The 18,324-nt window shown below is 37.4% G+C and overlaps 1 protein-coding gene across 5 annotated transcripts in view; it reads left to right on the top strand.

Annotated features, from left to right (window-relative positions):
* LOC100746679 (zinc finger protein rotund-like) overlaps positions 1-18,324 on the top strand; it is a 173,534-nt gene that overhangs the window by 124,045 nt on the left and 31,165 nt on the right. For 2 of the 5 annotated variants that reach the window (XM_033320958.1, XM_033320955.1), the window contains exon 5: positions 3,652-3,681. The exons of 1 other annotated variant lie outside the window; for it this stretch is intronic. In XM_033320958.1, coding sequence (XP_033176849.1) covers positions 3,652-3,681 — 30 coding nt within the window. Of the gene's footprint in view, positions 1-17; positions 110-3,651; positions 3,682-18,324 lie in introns of all 5 variants that reach the window. 2 more of the 5 variants (XM_033320960.1, XM_033320964.1) reach the window with 2 other exon arrangements.

The following is an 18,324-nucleotide window of genomic DNA, read 5'->3' as shown; positions in this document are numbered from 1 at the left end:
CCCGCCGAGGAGCCAAGGCTCCTCCACCGGTGGCGCTTCCTCGATCGGCGACTACGCGCCCCGCATGTACACGCCACCCACACCGCCTACTCCGCACGACGACGACAAGGTAAAGCAGCACATTTCCTTTACCTCAAGGTTAACGCCACGATCACACGTTCGCCATGGAGTTTAGTAGATCTCCGTGGATTTTTCATGTATTTCAAAAGGGTTAGAATAAGTGAAAAGAAATTGATGATTGAATTTATCAAATAAAGAATCAAGATGATAACAAACCATGGATCTTCACACAATAATGGAAGATCTAACGTGCAATGATATATGCGAAAATAAATAACATCCAAGAACATATAAAATCCTCGAGGTAAATTTTTCTAATTGTAATAAGCGAAGGAGTCAGCGATACTTTGATTGTAATGTTGTTTAAGTAAAAAATTAGAGTAACAGAATACGAATTTTAGCTATTTATGTAAAATTATTTCGTTCATGTAGAAATGCAGCTAGGAATGCGTAATATTCAAAAATATAATATTAAGAAATCATTGTAATTTTATCGGCAATAAGTTACCGTCGTTTAGGTAAAAATTAGGATAATAGTATTATCGTATTACATTATTACTTGTACTTAGTACTCGTCGGTATGGTCTCGAGAATTAATTATATATTTATATCATTAAGAGGAAACGAAGAATACTCCAAAAGGGAACGAGTTATTGGCCACATCGATTTATTGCAATTTAAATTAATTAGAGAGTGTTAAACGTGTTACACAGTTGAGGAAAATAAAATTTAGATTTTGGAAGAAACTAACACAGTGTTTGGATATATATTTTGCTGGAAAATTACATTTAGATTTGAAAAGAATTAAAAGTATTTCAACTTTAAAAGAAATTCGACAATTTTATATTCGTCGGCTTAACCTCCGATCTATGGCAAATTAAATTAAAAGTTGTCAAACATATTTCAACATTGCATACCAGCTTCTTTTTGTATAACAAGTCTCTTAGCTTGTATAGATATCGTTTTTGTTGAACGCAAATTGGTGCCTACGTTTTCTTAGAACAGCGTACGCAACTTAAACACGTGTTTCTTAGAACAAAACCAGCGACATTCTTAGACGTTCTAACGGATGTTGCATCGAGCCGAAATGTCTAACTTCAAACATTTGCTGTAGGTATGTCGCAATTCGAACTGACAATGAATCGTAAGTATGCTCGAATTCAAAAAACGAGAATCTCTCAAGCGCTTTCGCCATTGAAAATTGACTTCAGCATTCTGTACTCGATTATGGTACTGGACTCTGTAAAATTGACATGATGTTTAAATCTGGAGAAATATACTTGGAGCAATATGTTCTAAAATCATTGTTTCAAAATTATACATACAAAATTGTACGCGTTTCGTTCATAAAATTAGTTAACAATTTAATTCAAATTTAAAGGGAAGATTGAAATTTAAATTTCTCAATCTTGAAATCTCAGATGTCTTATTGGTTTCGGGAAAACAAAACACGTTTTAATTGATCTTTCGATAATTCTTCGCGCACAATTTTCATCCAAAACTCATCATTGATTCACACCGGGACAGCATCCGATTTTTCGCTTGCCAAACCGTCTTGATCCGAAATCGGGTCAGATATTTGAACGCCAATGGCCTCGAAGAGAATCCAGGGATCAGTTCGGTAGCTTCGCTCGATCTTTCGTCCCTCTCGAAATTGATTGAAAATTCTATCCCGTAGCCGATTGAAAATTTCATTCGGCGCACTTCTTCCTCTTCCACGAAGCTCCTCTCGAATTCTGTTCGCGATAAAATTCACTTCTATCTCTGTCTCTGTCTCTCTCTCTTTTTTCGTGGTCGGAGGACAGATGCACTTTACCTCTTTGCTTGTAACCGCGGAGTCCTCCGATTCTGAAATCGAATCGCAAGTTTCGAGCCGACGGCGCTCGACTTGCACTTCTCTTAGGATAGTTAGTTTCCCGCCCAAATCGACTTCACGAGATTCCATCTCGGTGTCCCCATAATTAATTGCATCGTATTATTCGAAGCTCATTCTCGATCGAAACCGATCGCGTCGCCAGATAAATTTTCATGCTCGACGATGTCGAGATGTCGATTATTGTAGTTAAGCGACATCAGATAACTTTTTAGCTGATTGATGTTTTGATGGTTTTGATGGATTAGTCACAGTAGATTTATCTTTCTTTGTCTGTGCTTATCAATGACGTGATGAACAAATGTTTTCGGCAATCTCTATCGTTTTATAACTTTGAGAATTATAGTCCTGCGTCCTTAGAAGTTGATCGTAAATGACGATGATGTTCAGATTCGAGGAAGATGTACGAAATTCTTGCCAGCTCCGAATATTACCTAACTTGAAAATTGATCAAAATTTTTCTTTTTTAGTACAACTAAATAAAATTTTAGCTATGTCATCAAACAAGCGAAAATCTATCTAGAAATTATGGATTTGCAATTTCCAAGCGCAAAGATTTCATAGTTATAAATTTCTACGCTAACGTGTGATCTTGTCTAATCTTTCTTTGCTACCAATTAATTTTCTAGCTTTACCGATCGAACTAAAAATCGACGATCATAGTTTCTTTCTGTTACCAATATTTTCAATGGCAAGGATTAAAATAATGTCGTTGAAAAATCTGGAAAAGTCCCTTAAAACTGCTCTAAAAGCAACGTCTTCGAAATCGAACACGAGAAAGAAAATCCCCGTCGGTGTTGGGTGTCGCGACGATTCCCGGCGATCTTCTCACGAAGTCTCTGCATAAGGGATCCCGAAGGATCAAGGCAGAAGATCCACTGACCCCGGCGATCTTAAAGGCGCATTCATGGCGCGCAATTTTCCAGAAGTGGACGACAATAAGGCGCTGTCACAATAAAGACTCCAGGACACCGTGCAAGGAGAGAAATAATCGGCTGTCCTGAACACAAGAATAAACGATACAATCGAGTCCCGATCTTTCTACTTCTCTTTTCTTTTCTCTCTTGTTACACGCCCCTGTTTTATTTTTCTTCGTTCCATTCGTCTATTTATTCTCTTATTCTTACGCGATTTCGCCTTATATTTTCGGTTCCCTTTCTTAGAGCTTATTGATAAAGTTTATCTTTCGATTTTTATACTTGTTCCACAATTTTATCGGTATTATAACATTTTACCTCGTCTCTATAGCTTCGTCGATACCTTCGTACTCTTTTCTTTCGTTATTTCCCCTTATTCCTATTCTTCTTATCAGCCTAGATTTTTTTTATGTCTCAGTGTTTTAAATTATTCCATTCGCGTGTCTCTTATTTTAATTCACCACCCTTTTCCTGTTTCCCTCAGATTTTGCGAACAGCTTTTCCTAAAACGTGATCTTATATCAACAAAGTAACGAGAGAGAATATCTTCCTGATCTCTGGAAGAATAGAAATAATTTTTATAATTTACCACGATTAATACGGCTAATAATATAAGAATAATCGATTCATAAGGCTCAACGTTACATCAGCGCAACACTACACTAACAATTTTATGGAATTCGAGTCTTTAACATTCAGCTTACAAAAAATCACATTTTCATGGAATCCCAAGAAATTTGAAGTATTTACTCCCCTGATATATAAACTATCTTTTCACGCCATGAAAATTTTTCTGTGTAGTGGGCTTCTACTACGTCGACAGAACAACCTGTAAGTTATTTTATTTACATTTACATTTTACGCATTGTTCCACCGCTTGGGAACTGTAATGGACGGAATGAATGAGGCTGTAACGAATTAATTAAAAACTAATTTTAACGTACCCAACCGCCTTTGATTAACAAATTGATTCATTTTAGCCCCTGCAATTCTTCTTCTTCGCCCCCTAAAAATCCCCTTTCCACCTGGGCTTGCTCAAGGTGAATCCAGAACATCTTGAACAGGGGACAAGGGCGTGTAGAAGTGGGGTGAGAGGGTGACAAGCGAGGGAGGTGGGCTTTCTTCTCGCCGAGTAATTCCATTTGTGCGTCACCGAGATTCTGAAACTTGACCTGTTAAAAAGTCCTTTAACGGAGGTCTCGTGTTCCAACTGCTAGTGGAATGAAGAAAGAGAAAGAAAAGAGGGGTGGTTGCTGGTACGCTCGTCAAGCCTCTACCAAGAGGAAAATTGCCGGAAAAGCCAGACTTTCATTCGTCATTGCGAAATTAGGGGACTCTCTTTCTCCCTCTCTTTCTTTTTCTTTCTCTCTTGTCGCAATCCCTTGAAAATTAATGACGGTCGATCCGCGTGATTAGTGCCTTAGTCGCTTTCACCCTCAAGCTTCTTCGGTTATCGAGGTTTAAAGTTGCCTTCCTGGCTCGATCGCTGCAATTTAGAAACGATTGCATTAAACGAAGAAACCTGTTCCTCTCCATTCGCGTGTTCTTTCCATTTAACCCTCTGATACGTCCTTTGGAAATCACTTTAGAGATAATCGTGCCCTTCAGATTTAGGGAAATACGAAAGCAATCGCGTTTTCTTATGATTAAAGTCAGAGAATCTCCTGGATTTTAAAAAGTTTCAAAACAACCACTTTGTCTTTATGATAAAGAATTTCGTTAGTTTTAGAAAGGTGCAAAAGCAATTCGTAGTTGACAGATTTCTTAAGTTTCAAGAAAATATAGAAGCGATCACGTTCTACTATCCTTTGAAACTCTCTTAAGTTTCAGAAGAACAGAAAAGAATGATTAATTGATTAAATTAATGATTATTACGTTCGTATCGTATAGTGGAATCATTTTTTGTGCTTGTATTTACCAAAAATACAAGCTCGAGGCCACAGTTTCTTTTCCTTTCTGATAGATGTCGAAAAACATGATTATCACAGCCGTTACAACCGACAAAAATATCAATATATAATGTCATTCTTGATTTCAATACTATGTTACTTTATTTCGCGATATCATGCAAAAATATCAAAAAATAATTTCACTTATCGAAACAAGAAATAGCTTTATTGGGACGTGAAGAATTTCAGTTCGTCTCATTTGGTACATTCTCGTTAGATTCATCTCCAAGTAACTCTTATCGATCATCTCTTTCATTCTACGACTTATTAAATGGACAAAATAAGTACTTCGTGCCCTGTTTAGGTTCTTGAGAGTCTCTCGATACAACGAAGCTTATCGATACACTCATGTCGCATAAACTAGAGGAAACTAAACAAAATACTCGTCGAAGATAACTTTTTATCGAAGGGGAATTATTCGTGCAATCTGTCGTGAGATTTTGAAATCGTTAGCGGAGTACATCGAGTACCATTCGTTTACATAATTTTCCATATCGAAGAGTTCGTCAGTTAGAAAAAGAAAGAAACAGATTGTAGCAATCTATGTACAATGGTTCGCGAAAATATTTGGACACTTATCGTGAAAAACATTTATGTACACATTGTACATTACATCGTATCAAGTAGTAACTTTATCTTCCGTTGCAACACTTTCTCGTGAGAAGAATATTTATACGCTATATTTATTCTTATTATATGTATTTTATAATTAGATTATATTTGATCATATATTTCAACCCTCGAGGCTCTTGTGGCTTAGTTTCGTAATTAATTAACTTGTTTTTATCATTTCCAATGATATAGTGAATTCTTTTATAATAACAAATACAGGACACTCTGTTTTATGGAAAATAGCAGCGACTTGCGGCATTATGATTCTTGGCCATCCAATTCGACATTTAGACTCTTTTGCGATCTCTGCGATTTGCGCCAAATATCTTACATGTACATTTTCAGATTTGTCCCAAATTTTACCATAATCGTAACAATCAGGTATGGTTACAGTACTAGAGAAATTTTTAAATGCTTCTTATAGCACAAATTATACGTCGACTACATGAAAGTTTTCTACAAGCGTTCGAGTACTTTTGTGAGCCATCAGTCGCAGCGAACAAATAAACCAATAAAAATAATCGTATAATGGACGAACGAAGTAGGAAATGGCGGTGGAGAAGGATTGGGCACACTCTCAATAATTAAAAAATCGAGTTTCGTCGGCGCGACGACGGCGTCGTTTGTCGTCGGTTTGCACGAGTTTACCGTCGGGAAGCACTTTCGTCGCGCATAAAACTTCCAAATGTTTCTCATCGGGCCGAGCATCGAGCCACGTGCGCGCTCAGGCCATCGAGATTCTCAAATATTTGCGGGAAAATGCTGGGAAAAGAATCGAAGAGCCAACCCAGACTTTTATTAAATTAAACGATTATCCTCGATTAGAACTCTAAACGGCAAATCGTTAACTTTCGTTGCCAGACGCAAGCGTAATTCATCAAATAAAACTGAAAGCTTCTTTTGTGCTTCCTACCATTGAAACTCTCGTAAAATCGTGCGCTTTTTCTTCAATTGCTGTCTGGCGATCGAAAAAACATCACGAAATCGCCTACATTTCGGAGAAATATCAACCTTCCTGTTGACGAACTGGGTCGCTGACGATTTTAACGAAATTCCACGTTTATTTCTTGCAGTAGAAGTTTCGTTATTGAATAAAGATATTTCTACTTTATTAAATAAACGAAGAATGAAAATAGACTTAATAGGTAACTGTATAATCTACTAGAAACGTTGATAAGTGTATATCAAAATTTGTTTTAATTTTCTGAAGGCATAGGAAGATAAAAAGAGTGTAGGATAGTGCAGAAGATACTTTTACATCATTAAATAAATTGAGCATAAAAGTTGACTCGATAAGATACCTGTAGAACGTAGTTGAGTGTATATCAAACTTTTTTTAATTTCTCCGAGAGCCTAGGAAAATAAAAAATGAATATAACGTAGATACTACAAACGTGAAAAAATATGTTTGACTACGAGGATTAATTTTCTTGCGTCATTAAGCGTGAAATTTTGCTTGTTTCCTACCTGTATACTCATCCAACATTGGAGTAAAAAATGAGATTAGATTCTGCATCGTGCAGAGTTATTATTTCGGACTTCCAATTTTCGACAAAGTATTACATTGTCGTTGGAAACGGGTTTCGCAAATGATACACCATGTGGACACTATCATCGACAGGTTCGACGAAAAAAAGAATAGAAGAGTCGAGAGAGAAAGAAAGGAGAGGCGAGAAAAGGAAGAAAAATCGTATAGTACCGATTCAAGGTAATCGCGCGCGATTTTTGCGCAAATTTCACGTCCCCGAACGGTCAAGGAACTTTTTCCATTTGCCCCGCGCAGATTGAATAACTTTCAAACTTCTTTTATCGCTCCCTTTTTTCCCCTCCGAACGATATTGTGGTATCTACCGCGGCATGACAAACTCGGAAATTAATGGTATCTTTTCGCATTTTGCGTCGCCGTTTTTCTCTCTCTTACTTCGAAGAATTTCTCGTATTAGAACTATTAGAATCGCTAAAACAAACAATTCGTAATCTTTTTATATAGAAATTTTATTTGTCTACATGATGATGATACACTTTTGCAAATGTTTGAGTAATCTATTATGTGTATTATTTCCTAATACAAATTTCATACTTTATCACAAAGTGTGATTTTTTAATTAACGTTTTAAATAATGTTGATTTAACCGCGGACTCTGGAGTGCGCAATACGTTAGAAAACACATTATGATACTGTATATCGTATTTGTTATCAGGTATAATCATACATAGTCATATATGAATATTTAATGAGGAACTGTGATCTTAAATTTATTAAATTGAAACTCAGTTCGCGAATGATAGATATTAGAAAGAAATTTTCTTTTTACGATTGGAAAAATGAAAGAAACGAGTCGATTTGTCGGAGAAAATAATCTGCAACGCGATAGGAAAAATCATACGTCCGTCTGTGAAATTCACGCATTGACTTTCATCATGAAGAAGCACGCACAAATCAGCTCATGTGGATTAATGTTTCAAGCCTTGTTGAAATATTGGAAACAAAAGATATGTGCGTGATATAAAACCGAAAAAAGAAAAATAAAATAAAAATGAGAGAAACTTTATTACTATTTCTCTCAAAAATTCCATTGATTTTCATCAGAAGAGCATTCCTTAAAAAATGAAACTTCTTTTCTTACATAATTTCTAAATTAAATAAAATCAAATAATTAATATTCAAAGAAATTATACTCGAAGAGTAAACAAAATATTATTAGTTAAATAATATTATATCTAATAAAATGCAACAGAGTATTTAAATCGAAACGCATTTAAAAAAGTATATCTACTGAGAGTCAGGCATTCGAAGGAGCTCCTTGAGAAAAAGTTGTCTCTCTTGGAACCGAATACAGCCACTTACTTTAAAAACACCCTATACACCTGGGGAAGAAACGATGTAAAAGAATCCAGGCCGCTGACGAAACTCGAGGCGGCCCTCTGCTTCAGCTTTCATTAAGGAATCGTTAGCGCCGTTCTCATCAGCATCCTTTTCCTTCTTCTCCCTTCTCCTTCGACGTTCCATCCCTCCGCTTCATCCACTCTCTATCCCTTTTTTCTTTTCACCCGTTCCTATCGTGGTTCACTTTCCTACAGTTACTCTCATCCTACCGACAGCGTTGTGCATTTTTCTTGGTCCTTTTTCCGACGTGATTTCACCCCGACCTTTACCCACCCTCTAGATAGCGTATCTTGCCTGTTGGCTCTGTTTCTCGTGTAATTTCCTCCATTTTTAGAATATCGGTGCATTTTGTCGAATTTCTTTCTCTTTTTCATCGAACCATCCTTTACTCTTGTTACATACTTCGCTTTTTTTTCTTTTCCCAGCTTCTTCTTCGTTTTATTCGCTTTCTCGGTTCAGTTTCGTTTGTTTTGTTTTATTTTTTGGTCCTAACGATGTACGGCGAAGGGAAGAAGAATTTTCGGGGTTTAATACGTTTAATGGAGGCATCGTGTCTTTCTCTACCCGCGGGGAAAATGCAACCGAGGGTTTCGTTGTCTTTCTTGAATGGCTTGGGGCTTTTGCGGCGATTCCTGACAGCTGACTCTTTTTGCCGGCGGTTTTTTGGCTGGCGGGTTTTTCACCGACGCTTCATCTTCCTCGACACTATCCCCCTCGAATATTCTTCTCGTCATCTTTGATACGGTGGATACGTGTTTCCTTCCTTCTTCTCCCGAATCTTTTCACCTTCGTTCTCGAATCTTCGCGAAAACCTACGGAAAATATTAATTTCTCATACTCACAAGATTTCGTCGAGTCTGAAAACTTATAATTCGTCCAGTTATCTCGTCTCCGTCTGTTCATGAGTGTTTGTGCAATTTTCGTACGTTTATGATAGTATTACATCATTGTTATACATATAATCGTCCTTTTGGTGTATATTAAGTTAATAGTAATAGGTTCGAGATTCCCTGAACTATTTGTATTTTGTAGGTATACACGTTTTATACATTTTCACTCCCCACAATTTTCACCCTTTTCTCCTAAAGAACAGCAGAGATCTCCTTCGCGTCGAAAAAAGAAAGAGTATTGGCCGGAGCAAAGAGTGAAAGAATACTCTCAGAAAGATATCCAAATCCAATATCATAGAAATTTGATGAAAAAATAGAGCTTCGTAAATTTTACAACCGCCCCTGACAACTTTCACACTTTTCTCCAGAAGAAGTTGTTTTTCTCACAGCAGAAATTCTCGTTCACCTTAAAAAACATTAGGATCGGCCAAACTTGAGAAGCAATATCAATTTTGCTGTCCGAAACAAAGTAGAATTCCGCGCTGCTGAAAACTGCGAGCGACGACGAAGGGAGAGAGAATTGTTTAACGAAAGAACTGGATGGAATCGAACGCGACGGCAGGTGAACGGCACGTGCGTAAACGGTGAAAGGAGAACGCGAGGAACAGAGCAAAAAGGAATGAAAAGCGCGAGTATACAAGGTGTGTGCAACACGGAAACCAGAAGGGAGAGAGGGAAGGCGGTGGTTAGAGCGGGAAGGAAATTCGGAGAAAAGAGGAAAACCTGTCGAGATATCGTTGTGAACGAAAGAAGGAGGGAAACAGATTGGAACACGAGGGAGAAGTTCCTTTCGTCCTCGTGGCAGGTGGAAATGGAAGAAATAATGGGAACGCAGGGAGAAAGGCTTGAGTAATTTGTTTTTGGAAATTCTGGTAAAAATATTGGAATTATTGAACGAGGAAGTAGAGTTTATCATATTCAGAGTAGTAGGAAACTCGTGACTACAGTTACGTCCTAATACGCGTCTGAAACTTTCATCCCTTGTGACGGATCCTTCAGTATAAACAGTAATTTGATTTAATATTTCGAATTAACCGCTTGTGTAATTTCTCGATCTCTTTGTGTATTAGAAGTAACTCGTTTCAACATTTAATTAACGTCAAAGGTAACTAGACAGAGTGACAATTTTCGGTTCTGTAGATACTTTTGCAAAATTACTGTCAACCTTTTTTGAGGCCGAGATACAATTTTAATTATAATTATTTACGTACGGTGTATCAGTCTAGTTATATGTTAAAAGTTGGACGTTCTAATATTTGTATGTTACACATCATTCTTATTCAATAATCCATCTCATTTAAAGAAAGAAAAATAATGTCATACGACCAGAGATAATTTTAAAAAGAATATTTCTTATATTTCAATTGCATAAAAGTCACTGTAGGGGATTGAAAAATCTTTTCAACGATTCACTACGCAATTAGAAAGTACTACGCAGGAAAAGACTCTGGAAAGGTATAAATAGTACGCGTAATTCAGCCCCTTAGAGGTAATCAATCTTCTCTAAAAGTCATAATGCCACAGCGTGCTCGATCTCGGTGATCCACCCCCCAACAGCGTAACAAAAAAGAACGAATATCACCGTGGAACGCAAAATCTCGCGAATGATCTGGCCAATAATTCCAGCAGATATCCCTCCTTCCAGGCTAAACCGTTAGAAGTATCCTTTGGAGGGCGCAGATGGTCTCCCCCTCCTTTTTTCATCTTGCATACGTGTGCGTGTTTATGTAGACTCGGCCATTCGCCGTTGAGTGCGTCGCAGCCCCGTGTGTGTACGCCAAAAAGGGAAAAAAAGAAAAAAAAACGGGAGAAAAAACGAAAAAAAAATCCTCCCCTAGGACCACTCGGCATCCGCGTTAGCATAGCCAAGGGATACCACCCCGATCGAAACGACCAACCCTCTAGAATCTCTCTGTCTTTCTCTCCCTTGTGTCGTGCGTCGATGCAAAACTCGAGGAGGTGGATCCCTTGCTTTGCACTCGGGGCTTGTAACACACCACCCCTCTTCCACCCCTTCTGGCTAGCTGGGCCTGTTGATTGAACTGGCTCGACACTCTGCCTCATTTTGTCGTCCGTGCTTCACCCCTCGTACGCGTTCATCGCGTAAGAAAGTTTCTTCGTCGTTGTCCTCGTGGAGAAACCGGGAGTACTATGTCTGGAAGGGCCGTTGATGGGGAGTGAAAATGACCAGGTACGTGCGGCGATTCGGCGTGTTTGTTTTGGCGGGAGTTGACGGTGAAATTTCATGGCAACTTCGCGGAGAGTTGCGGTTTTTGTACAAGAAGATTAGTGCTTAGGAGGATCTCGGATACTCCTATACATTGGAAGGTCGATCATTGGATTTTATACGGTGCATAGGAATTCATAAACGAGGAAGGTTCTCGTAATAGAATAAGAAGAAGCTGGATGATGGAATTTGAAGAGCTAAGATAAAGTTAAGTTAGGAAGATTCTGCATAAGCGTCATGTATTTGGAGATCGTAAAAAAGGAAGCATTTTAGGAAGCATTTTAGTCAGTCATCGTAGTCCAAAGCAGTTTGTTGGTCAATTGTGGTGATTTTGTGAACTGAAGAAGATATAGCTTATATGATGGATGGTAATTTGTAAACGTGGAAGGTCGACCGTTTGGGGAAGATGAAGATGACTAGTAGAATTTAAAGGATGAAGATAAAGTTAGATCAGGCAGATTTTAAATGTCGTTGTACGCGTTCAAAGATTGTGGGAAGAGAAGCATGTTGTGGTGCTTATTTGTGAATTAGAAAAATGTATTTTGCATGGTATTTTGGAAAAGTAGTAGTAGATTAATTGTTGGGGGAAGAAAAAGGTGGACGTTGAAGTGAAGACGTCTGAAGGAATTATGAGTTGCAAGAAGGAATGGAAAGTTGGAGTTTGAAGTTAGGTTAAAAGGATTTTGAATTATATATTGGAAAAAAGATAATTGAAAGGAAAGTATTTTATATGGTAATCGTTAATTTATAAACTTATGGAATTAATCCTCGAAGAAAACAACAGATAAGAATCATGAAATTTGCAAAGGGATTTGAAGGTGTTCGCAGTAAACTTTGGTGTTACATTTAGAAGAATGTTACTTACTAAGAAAATGCATTCTATATGACGAACAAGAGTTAATTATCGAGAAAGAAAGGAAATGGATACCGGAGTTCGTGAACCGAACTGAAGTTCGGAGAACGAAGGTAAAGTTAAGCCGTGGGTTTTATTGATGTAGAAGTGGCGTAAGATTTGTGAAAGAAATCGGGTGGAACGTGGTTAAGAAGGATTTTAGGGAGCTGAGAATCGAAGGATGGTGAAAGAAGTGCGGATTGATTCTGAGGGATTCAGTACTTTCTTCAACTATAGTATCTCGAATAAAAATTCAACGAACGGAAGAGTCTTGAAGTATAAAGAATTTTTATACTCTTGCGTAGTTTGAAGAAGAGGGTGCGGAAAGAATTCCTAGTCTTTCTCGAATAACTTTTCCCTCGGTGAAGAAAATATTTAAGTTGGAATTTAAGAAGCTTACATCATCGATAAAGAAAATTGTGTTTCTTGTTTTTTTTTTTTTTTTTAAGTATCCCGATATTTTCGTTCAAGGGAATGGTTGAAGGATGCAAAACTCGTATCCAAACATTTACAGATGTATTATGTGTGTTACGTAAATCATTCTGAAATTTTATTGTCACGCTATAGTGATTATATTGACTTCAATGAAATTTGAACATTGGTTTCAAGCAAACATTTATTTGAAAATGGCAGAGAATAAAGTTATAACTTAATTAATTATGAAACCAAGAGAATGACACTCTTGTGAGTTGAAATATCAGACCATCTTTATCACTTATTACACGTTTAAGATGGCTACTAATAAGGTAGACTTTTTCTATTGGACATACGTTTGCAGTAATGTTTCGTATCTTGTATATATGTCCTCAGATTGGTTTAAAATTTGATATAATCGAGACACTCGTGATATAATGATACCAAAATTTGTTAACATGTTATAACACTTCCGTATACTTTAAAATACTTTCGTGATCTACTATATATCGTAATGATTTCTCTAATGTTTTGACCACTATCACGAACAATTTGTCCCTTCTTGGAAGCGAACATTAATTATCGTAGTGCGTTTGAAGAAGCGTGAAAATCGCGGAGATAATTAATGGGAGCGACGAGGGTGAAGTTGGTCTTTCTGCTTGGATGGCACAATGATGGCAATTTCGAGCGTATGTCAACGTTTTTCACGAGTGCTCAGGTACCGAAGCAAAAAGGAAAAGCGAAAAAGAAAAAGAAACGTTTCTGGTGTAAGTTGAGCGGACGAAAAGGATTCTAAATCTAATTGGCACGAATATACCGGCTAAGTCATTACGAGAATAGTGAATTAAACGAGGGGGAAAATAGAACTTGTGCCCGACGTTAAAATTAATATGTGTTGCGAGGGCACTGAAAAGAACGATTCGTACAAAGAATGAATACCTCAGCTGCACAGAGAATTCAGGAAAATAATTATAGTAGAAAATTTGAGAATTAACAGTGGCTACAAATTTTTTATTCACCGGCCTCGGAGTCTCCTGAATTTTCAATGGAAAGTTATACTTTTTTCTACTCAACTCGAGAACCGTGTAAACACTTGTAACACTTGAAACATGTCTCTAAGTAATTAACACGTCAGTGTACGAAATTCAATAGTTTATTCAAAACCGTCGGACATATGTAACTCTTCACACATGTGCAGATTACATTATAACCTTGTAACATTCGTGTTGCTTTAATCATTTAAGATTATGAATATTAGGCAGTTTTTTCTTTTTTTTTAATCGTGGATAATAATCATTCATGCATTACTAGCAACGAGATAGTCGTGGAAAGAGGAAAAAAGGAGAAGAGGGAAAGAAATGGAGGAAAGCAGATGAAAAATCGACGAGGATGCTGAACTGGGTAATAAAAGAATCCTGATCGAACGGATATCTGCCATTTTGTTCGCTTTGATGCTCTCGTTCGATTTCCTGTTACGTTAGAAAAAAAAAGACGAAGGAGAAGAGAACAAGTTGGGGATAGGAAACGTAAGGAAAAGTGGAATGCAAAGAATACGTACGTATTTTCTGCGTTCATCCCGATCTTTAGAATCGTCGGCATATTGCATCATTGTTGTGTAATAGCTGGCACAAGAGCGTGAAAAAGAAAAAAGGGGAAAAAGAAACGAAATCAAGTTTGTCGGACGGGAAACTGTGCATTTTCCGTCGACAATATTTTCCATTTTAATGAATACGAGCAAAGAAGAACCATTGTACACGATGTGATTTCACTTGTGCAATTTTGCTTCGTTTCCTGCGGACTTCGTTTGGCTTTGCCCGACCGTCTTTGCAAAAGAGTATTTGCATGTGTTCTTCTGTTTGCACTGTTTTGTCGAACGTGTGTGTATTATACATGTTTCCAGTTGTAGACGTCAGTCAAATTTCTTGAAAAGCGTCATTCGATTTCTCGAATATCTCGCTTTTCGATAAATCTGCTAATTTTAGATTTGATTATACAACTTCGTGATCCTTACAACATGGAATTTTCGAGTTCTCAGATTTCGTTTACAATTTCTTGATTTATAGCTCTGCAACCTCCAAAATATCTTTTGCTCTGCGAATCTCTTTACGATGAAAAGTTACCCTCGCGAGTTACAGTATTATCCAACAAATTTGCAATGTTCATTCAGTGTCTCTCAACGTAACAATTTCGAAAATATCCCAATAAAGTAACTATCTCTTGTAATCTTTCAGAACTCATTCAATCGCTTTAAAAACCCGGAAGATGGATTTTTATCAAATCTCCAACCAATCTAACGGATATTCATTTCATCTCTAAAAAATTTGCCCCCAGCAGACGGGTAAATCCATGAAAAGCGTAACACATGTACATCGAACGTTAATTCGATACCCCAATCACCATAATTTTTACACAGTTTCCTAATTAACCGCGAGCATGTCAAGCATGGTCGGAAAATAAAAATCAATATCCGTTCAACCCTTTGCTTCGATCGTTCTGGTTGCAAATAAATCATTGTACGACAAAAAGACTGGCAGGAAAAAATGGACACAGGTCGAAGAAGTGGCACCTCAATAAATTTTCACTCGTTAAAACCTCAATTACGAGCGGTCGTTTTTGCGAAGCGGACTGCGCTCGAAAAAAGCAGCACGAGACAGGCTTGAGAAAAACAAAGGGTGCGAGAACACGGAGTCTACAAGAAGCAAAGCTACCGTTCTCCTCTCCTTTTCTCCCATTTCATCCTCGTTCTTTCATTTCGGGACACCGGTGTTCTTCTTATTGTTCGCTGCGAGAAAAGGAGAGATGATAGATATATAGATAGATAGATAGATAGATAGATAGATAGATAGATAGAGAGAGAGAGAGAGATAGATATATATATATAGAGAGAGAAGTTTTCCACGCTAATTATCGGTGAAAAGTTTCGGCCTCTTTTACTACGCCGATGAATTAGAATTTTTTTAGAAAGCTGGGACGTTTCGATTGACTGGACACGGTTTGAATAATTTTAAGAGACTTTAAATTAGTTCGACGTTGGAGCGCAAAAGTCGAGGAAATCGAGACTAATTTATTTGTATTTCTCATAAAACTCTCTCATGTTTGTTTTTGTAGTAGTGATAGAAAAAAATTGCTCTTTTATGTCTTGTACTTTGATAATTAATTCTGTCGCGTCCTTTGCATCATTTTCGACTCTGTGGTTAACAAATTACTTAAATGTTAGGAACATACGAAAAGATTGTTATTGACGCGTATGTTTGACTGTTTCAGGTTTATGGTTACAATCTCTTGTTTCTTGAAATATATAAATAAGGAAAATTGAAATATATAAATCAAAGATCACAACAGGGTCAGAAAGAAGGATAAATTTACTATTTTTTCAAAGATACTTATATGCAGAAGTACTCACGTTTACAATACATTACACTGATGATACAATCAGTCGTACAATAATTGGATAATAGAAAACACAATACTTGTGTCACGATTAATTTATTATTGAATTTACATTAACATTATAGTACTACAAGTTCAATAATTCCTGTCGTTTATTCTAATTTCCTTTCATATCTTGATAATATTCCAAATAAATTATATAACTGCCTAAAAAGTGAAACGGTTTGTAATCGTTTAGAATAACGGTGAACTGTATTCTACCAAAATTCATCTTGTTACCATCTGTAGGAAAGGACAATACGAAAGGAAGAAAAAAAGATTGCTTGTTCATATTTCAATCTCAACCAGGATAACTACTGTAGAGAGGCTGCGTTTACGACAGGTAATTGTTGCAGTCGAAGGCATTCCAGCAATAGCGAGAATCGTTCTGTGGAAACGCCAAGGAAAAATGTCTTTGCTCCCTTTTCCTCCTCTGGTCTTCCGTTCTACCTCTCTTCATCCGATTCCCTTCTCTTTCGAACTATCGTTCACTTTGTTCCTTGGCGAACCACGAAATCGCTCGGCGCTCATTCGTACAGCTTCCACATAGACTTTACCCTTTACGTAAAAATTTATTTATTCGTCATCTTCCTTAGAAAAGCTTCTCGCATAATTTAGAAGTGTTCGCTCAGAAAATGCAAATGATTTGTCTCTTAGATATTCGTTTATAAATTATGTTGTGCGTCTATATGTCTATATATCTTTAACCATGCATTCTTTGGATTGTTTCTCATTTAATCGTGTCCCTCTGTTGCTAGAAAGATTTCTACGCTCGAGAAAAATCGTTATTCACGATATTTCGTCCGAATTTTATACCTAAGCTTCTTCTTATATGAGATATTCAGTTTTTCCGTTTATCGAAGTATTCTTATATGGCACTCACAATAAATTGAAATTATAATGTCCCACATGTACACCACTCTTCCTAATATAATGAAGATTCATTGAGAAAAAAATTGCAAATGAAATTTAAACATTAAAAAATCACAGGTAACCAAACAGAACTAAAAAGAGTGAACGAACAGGAGAAGAAAGTAAAACCGAGTCAGTTAGTCGGATTTTTCAAGCATAAAATCATCGAGAATCCACGTCCATCTCCTTTGGTCTTTTTCTTTTGTTAATTATCGCACAGGAAACGCGCGATCATTAACGATCCATCTCTCCCTCCGTCTCCTCCTCCAAGTCTTATTTTCCAAAGTGCAATCGCGCTTGAATTACAGCTCGCCGCGACCACGATCTAATATATCAGACTACAAATGGTCGAAACCACGACTCTAGTGGATCGTTGGCAGAAAAAAAGAGGAAAAAGCAGGCACGTCCTCGAAAGAAAGTCCCTCGTGAAGGCTCGTTTCTATCTGGCCAAGAGATAAACGAAGTATCCTTTCGAATGCGAGCACGTAATTTCATGGAAACTATTTAGGCCGGTTAAAAGGCTATAATCCTGGTGAAAAAGAAAGAACAACCAGTGACGTGGTCGTTGATCCTTTCTCCCCTTACCGTCTACCTCTTCAACTTCTTTCGTTTCGTTCCCCTTTCATCGTTTCCTCCGTTCCTCGTTTTATAAAACTTGGTTTCGTCTCTCGTGATTCCGAGGCATCGTTCCTAGGAACGCGGCTCCCCGGATAATGAATGGCGAGAATAGAGCGTTGGATCGCCTAAGCTCGATCCACAGGTGCGGATGCTGCACTCGTTTCGCGACGATGCCGCCGGAAGTTGCAACGCCGAGGCGTTCCTTTCTCCGTAACCGCTGTCCTCTCACCGGTTCCATTGCAATCGTGTCAACTTTTAACGCCGCTATTGTGGATTATTCCTGCATCGTGTTTTTTGTCCAGTACGTACCTGGAAACCGCGTTGTTCATTCTGAAGTAAAAAGAAGTTTCTTGTTCTTCGAGTAAAAAGGATGGAGTAGAAAGAGCGTGTAATCGAGCGATTTTCTTTTTGTTAATTTTTGATCAACGATTGGCTATTTCTATTGGAAGTTTAGAATTAGTATTAAAGTTTCAAAAATTCGTCGGTCCTCTTCTGCAACTTCTGAATTCTCTACACTCGTTTAACTAGATTTGTACCACGTCATTTTTTTTTTTTTTTTTGAATTTGTATTTAGAAATGATATTTGTGAACTACGGACTTCGTCTTCTTCTTGACACGAAATAAATTCCTAATGGAATAATTTT

Source organism: Bombus impatiens, unplaced genomic scaffold (assembly GCF_000188095.3).
Source record: "Bombus impatiens unplaced genomic scaffold, BIMP_2.2 scf_0027, whole genome shotgun sequence".
Taxonomy (NCBI): domain Eukaryota; kingdom Metazoa; phylum Arthropoda; class Insecta; order Hymenoptera; family Apidae; genus Bombus; species Bombus impatiens.
The sequence above is the reverse complement of the archived record's forward strand: the minus strand, read 5'-3'. Positions and strand labels throughout refer to the sequence as shown.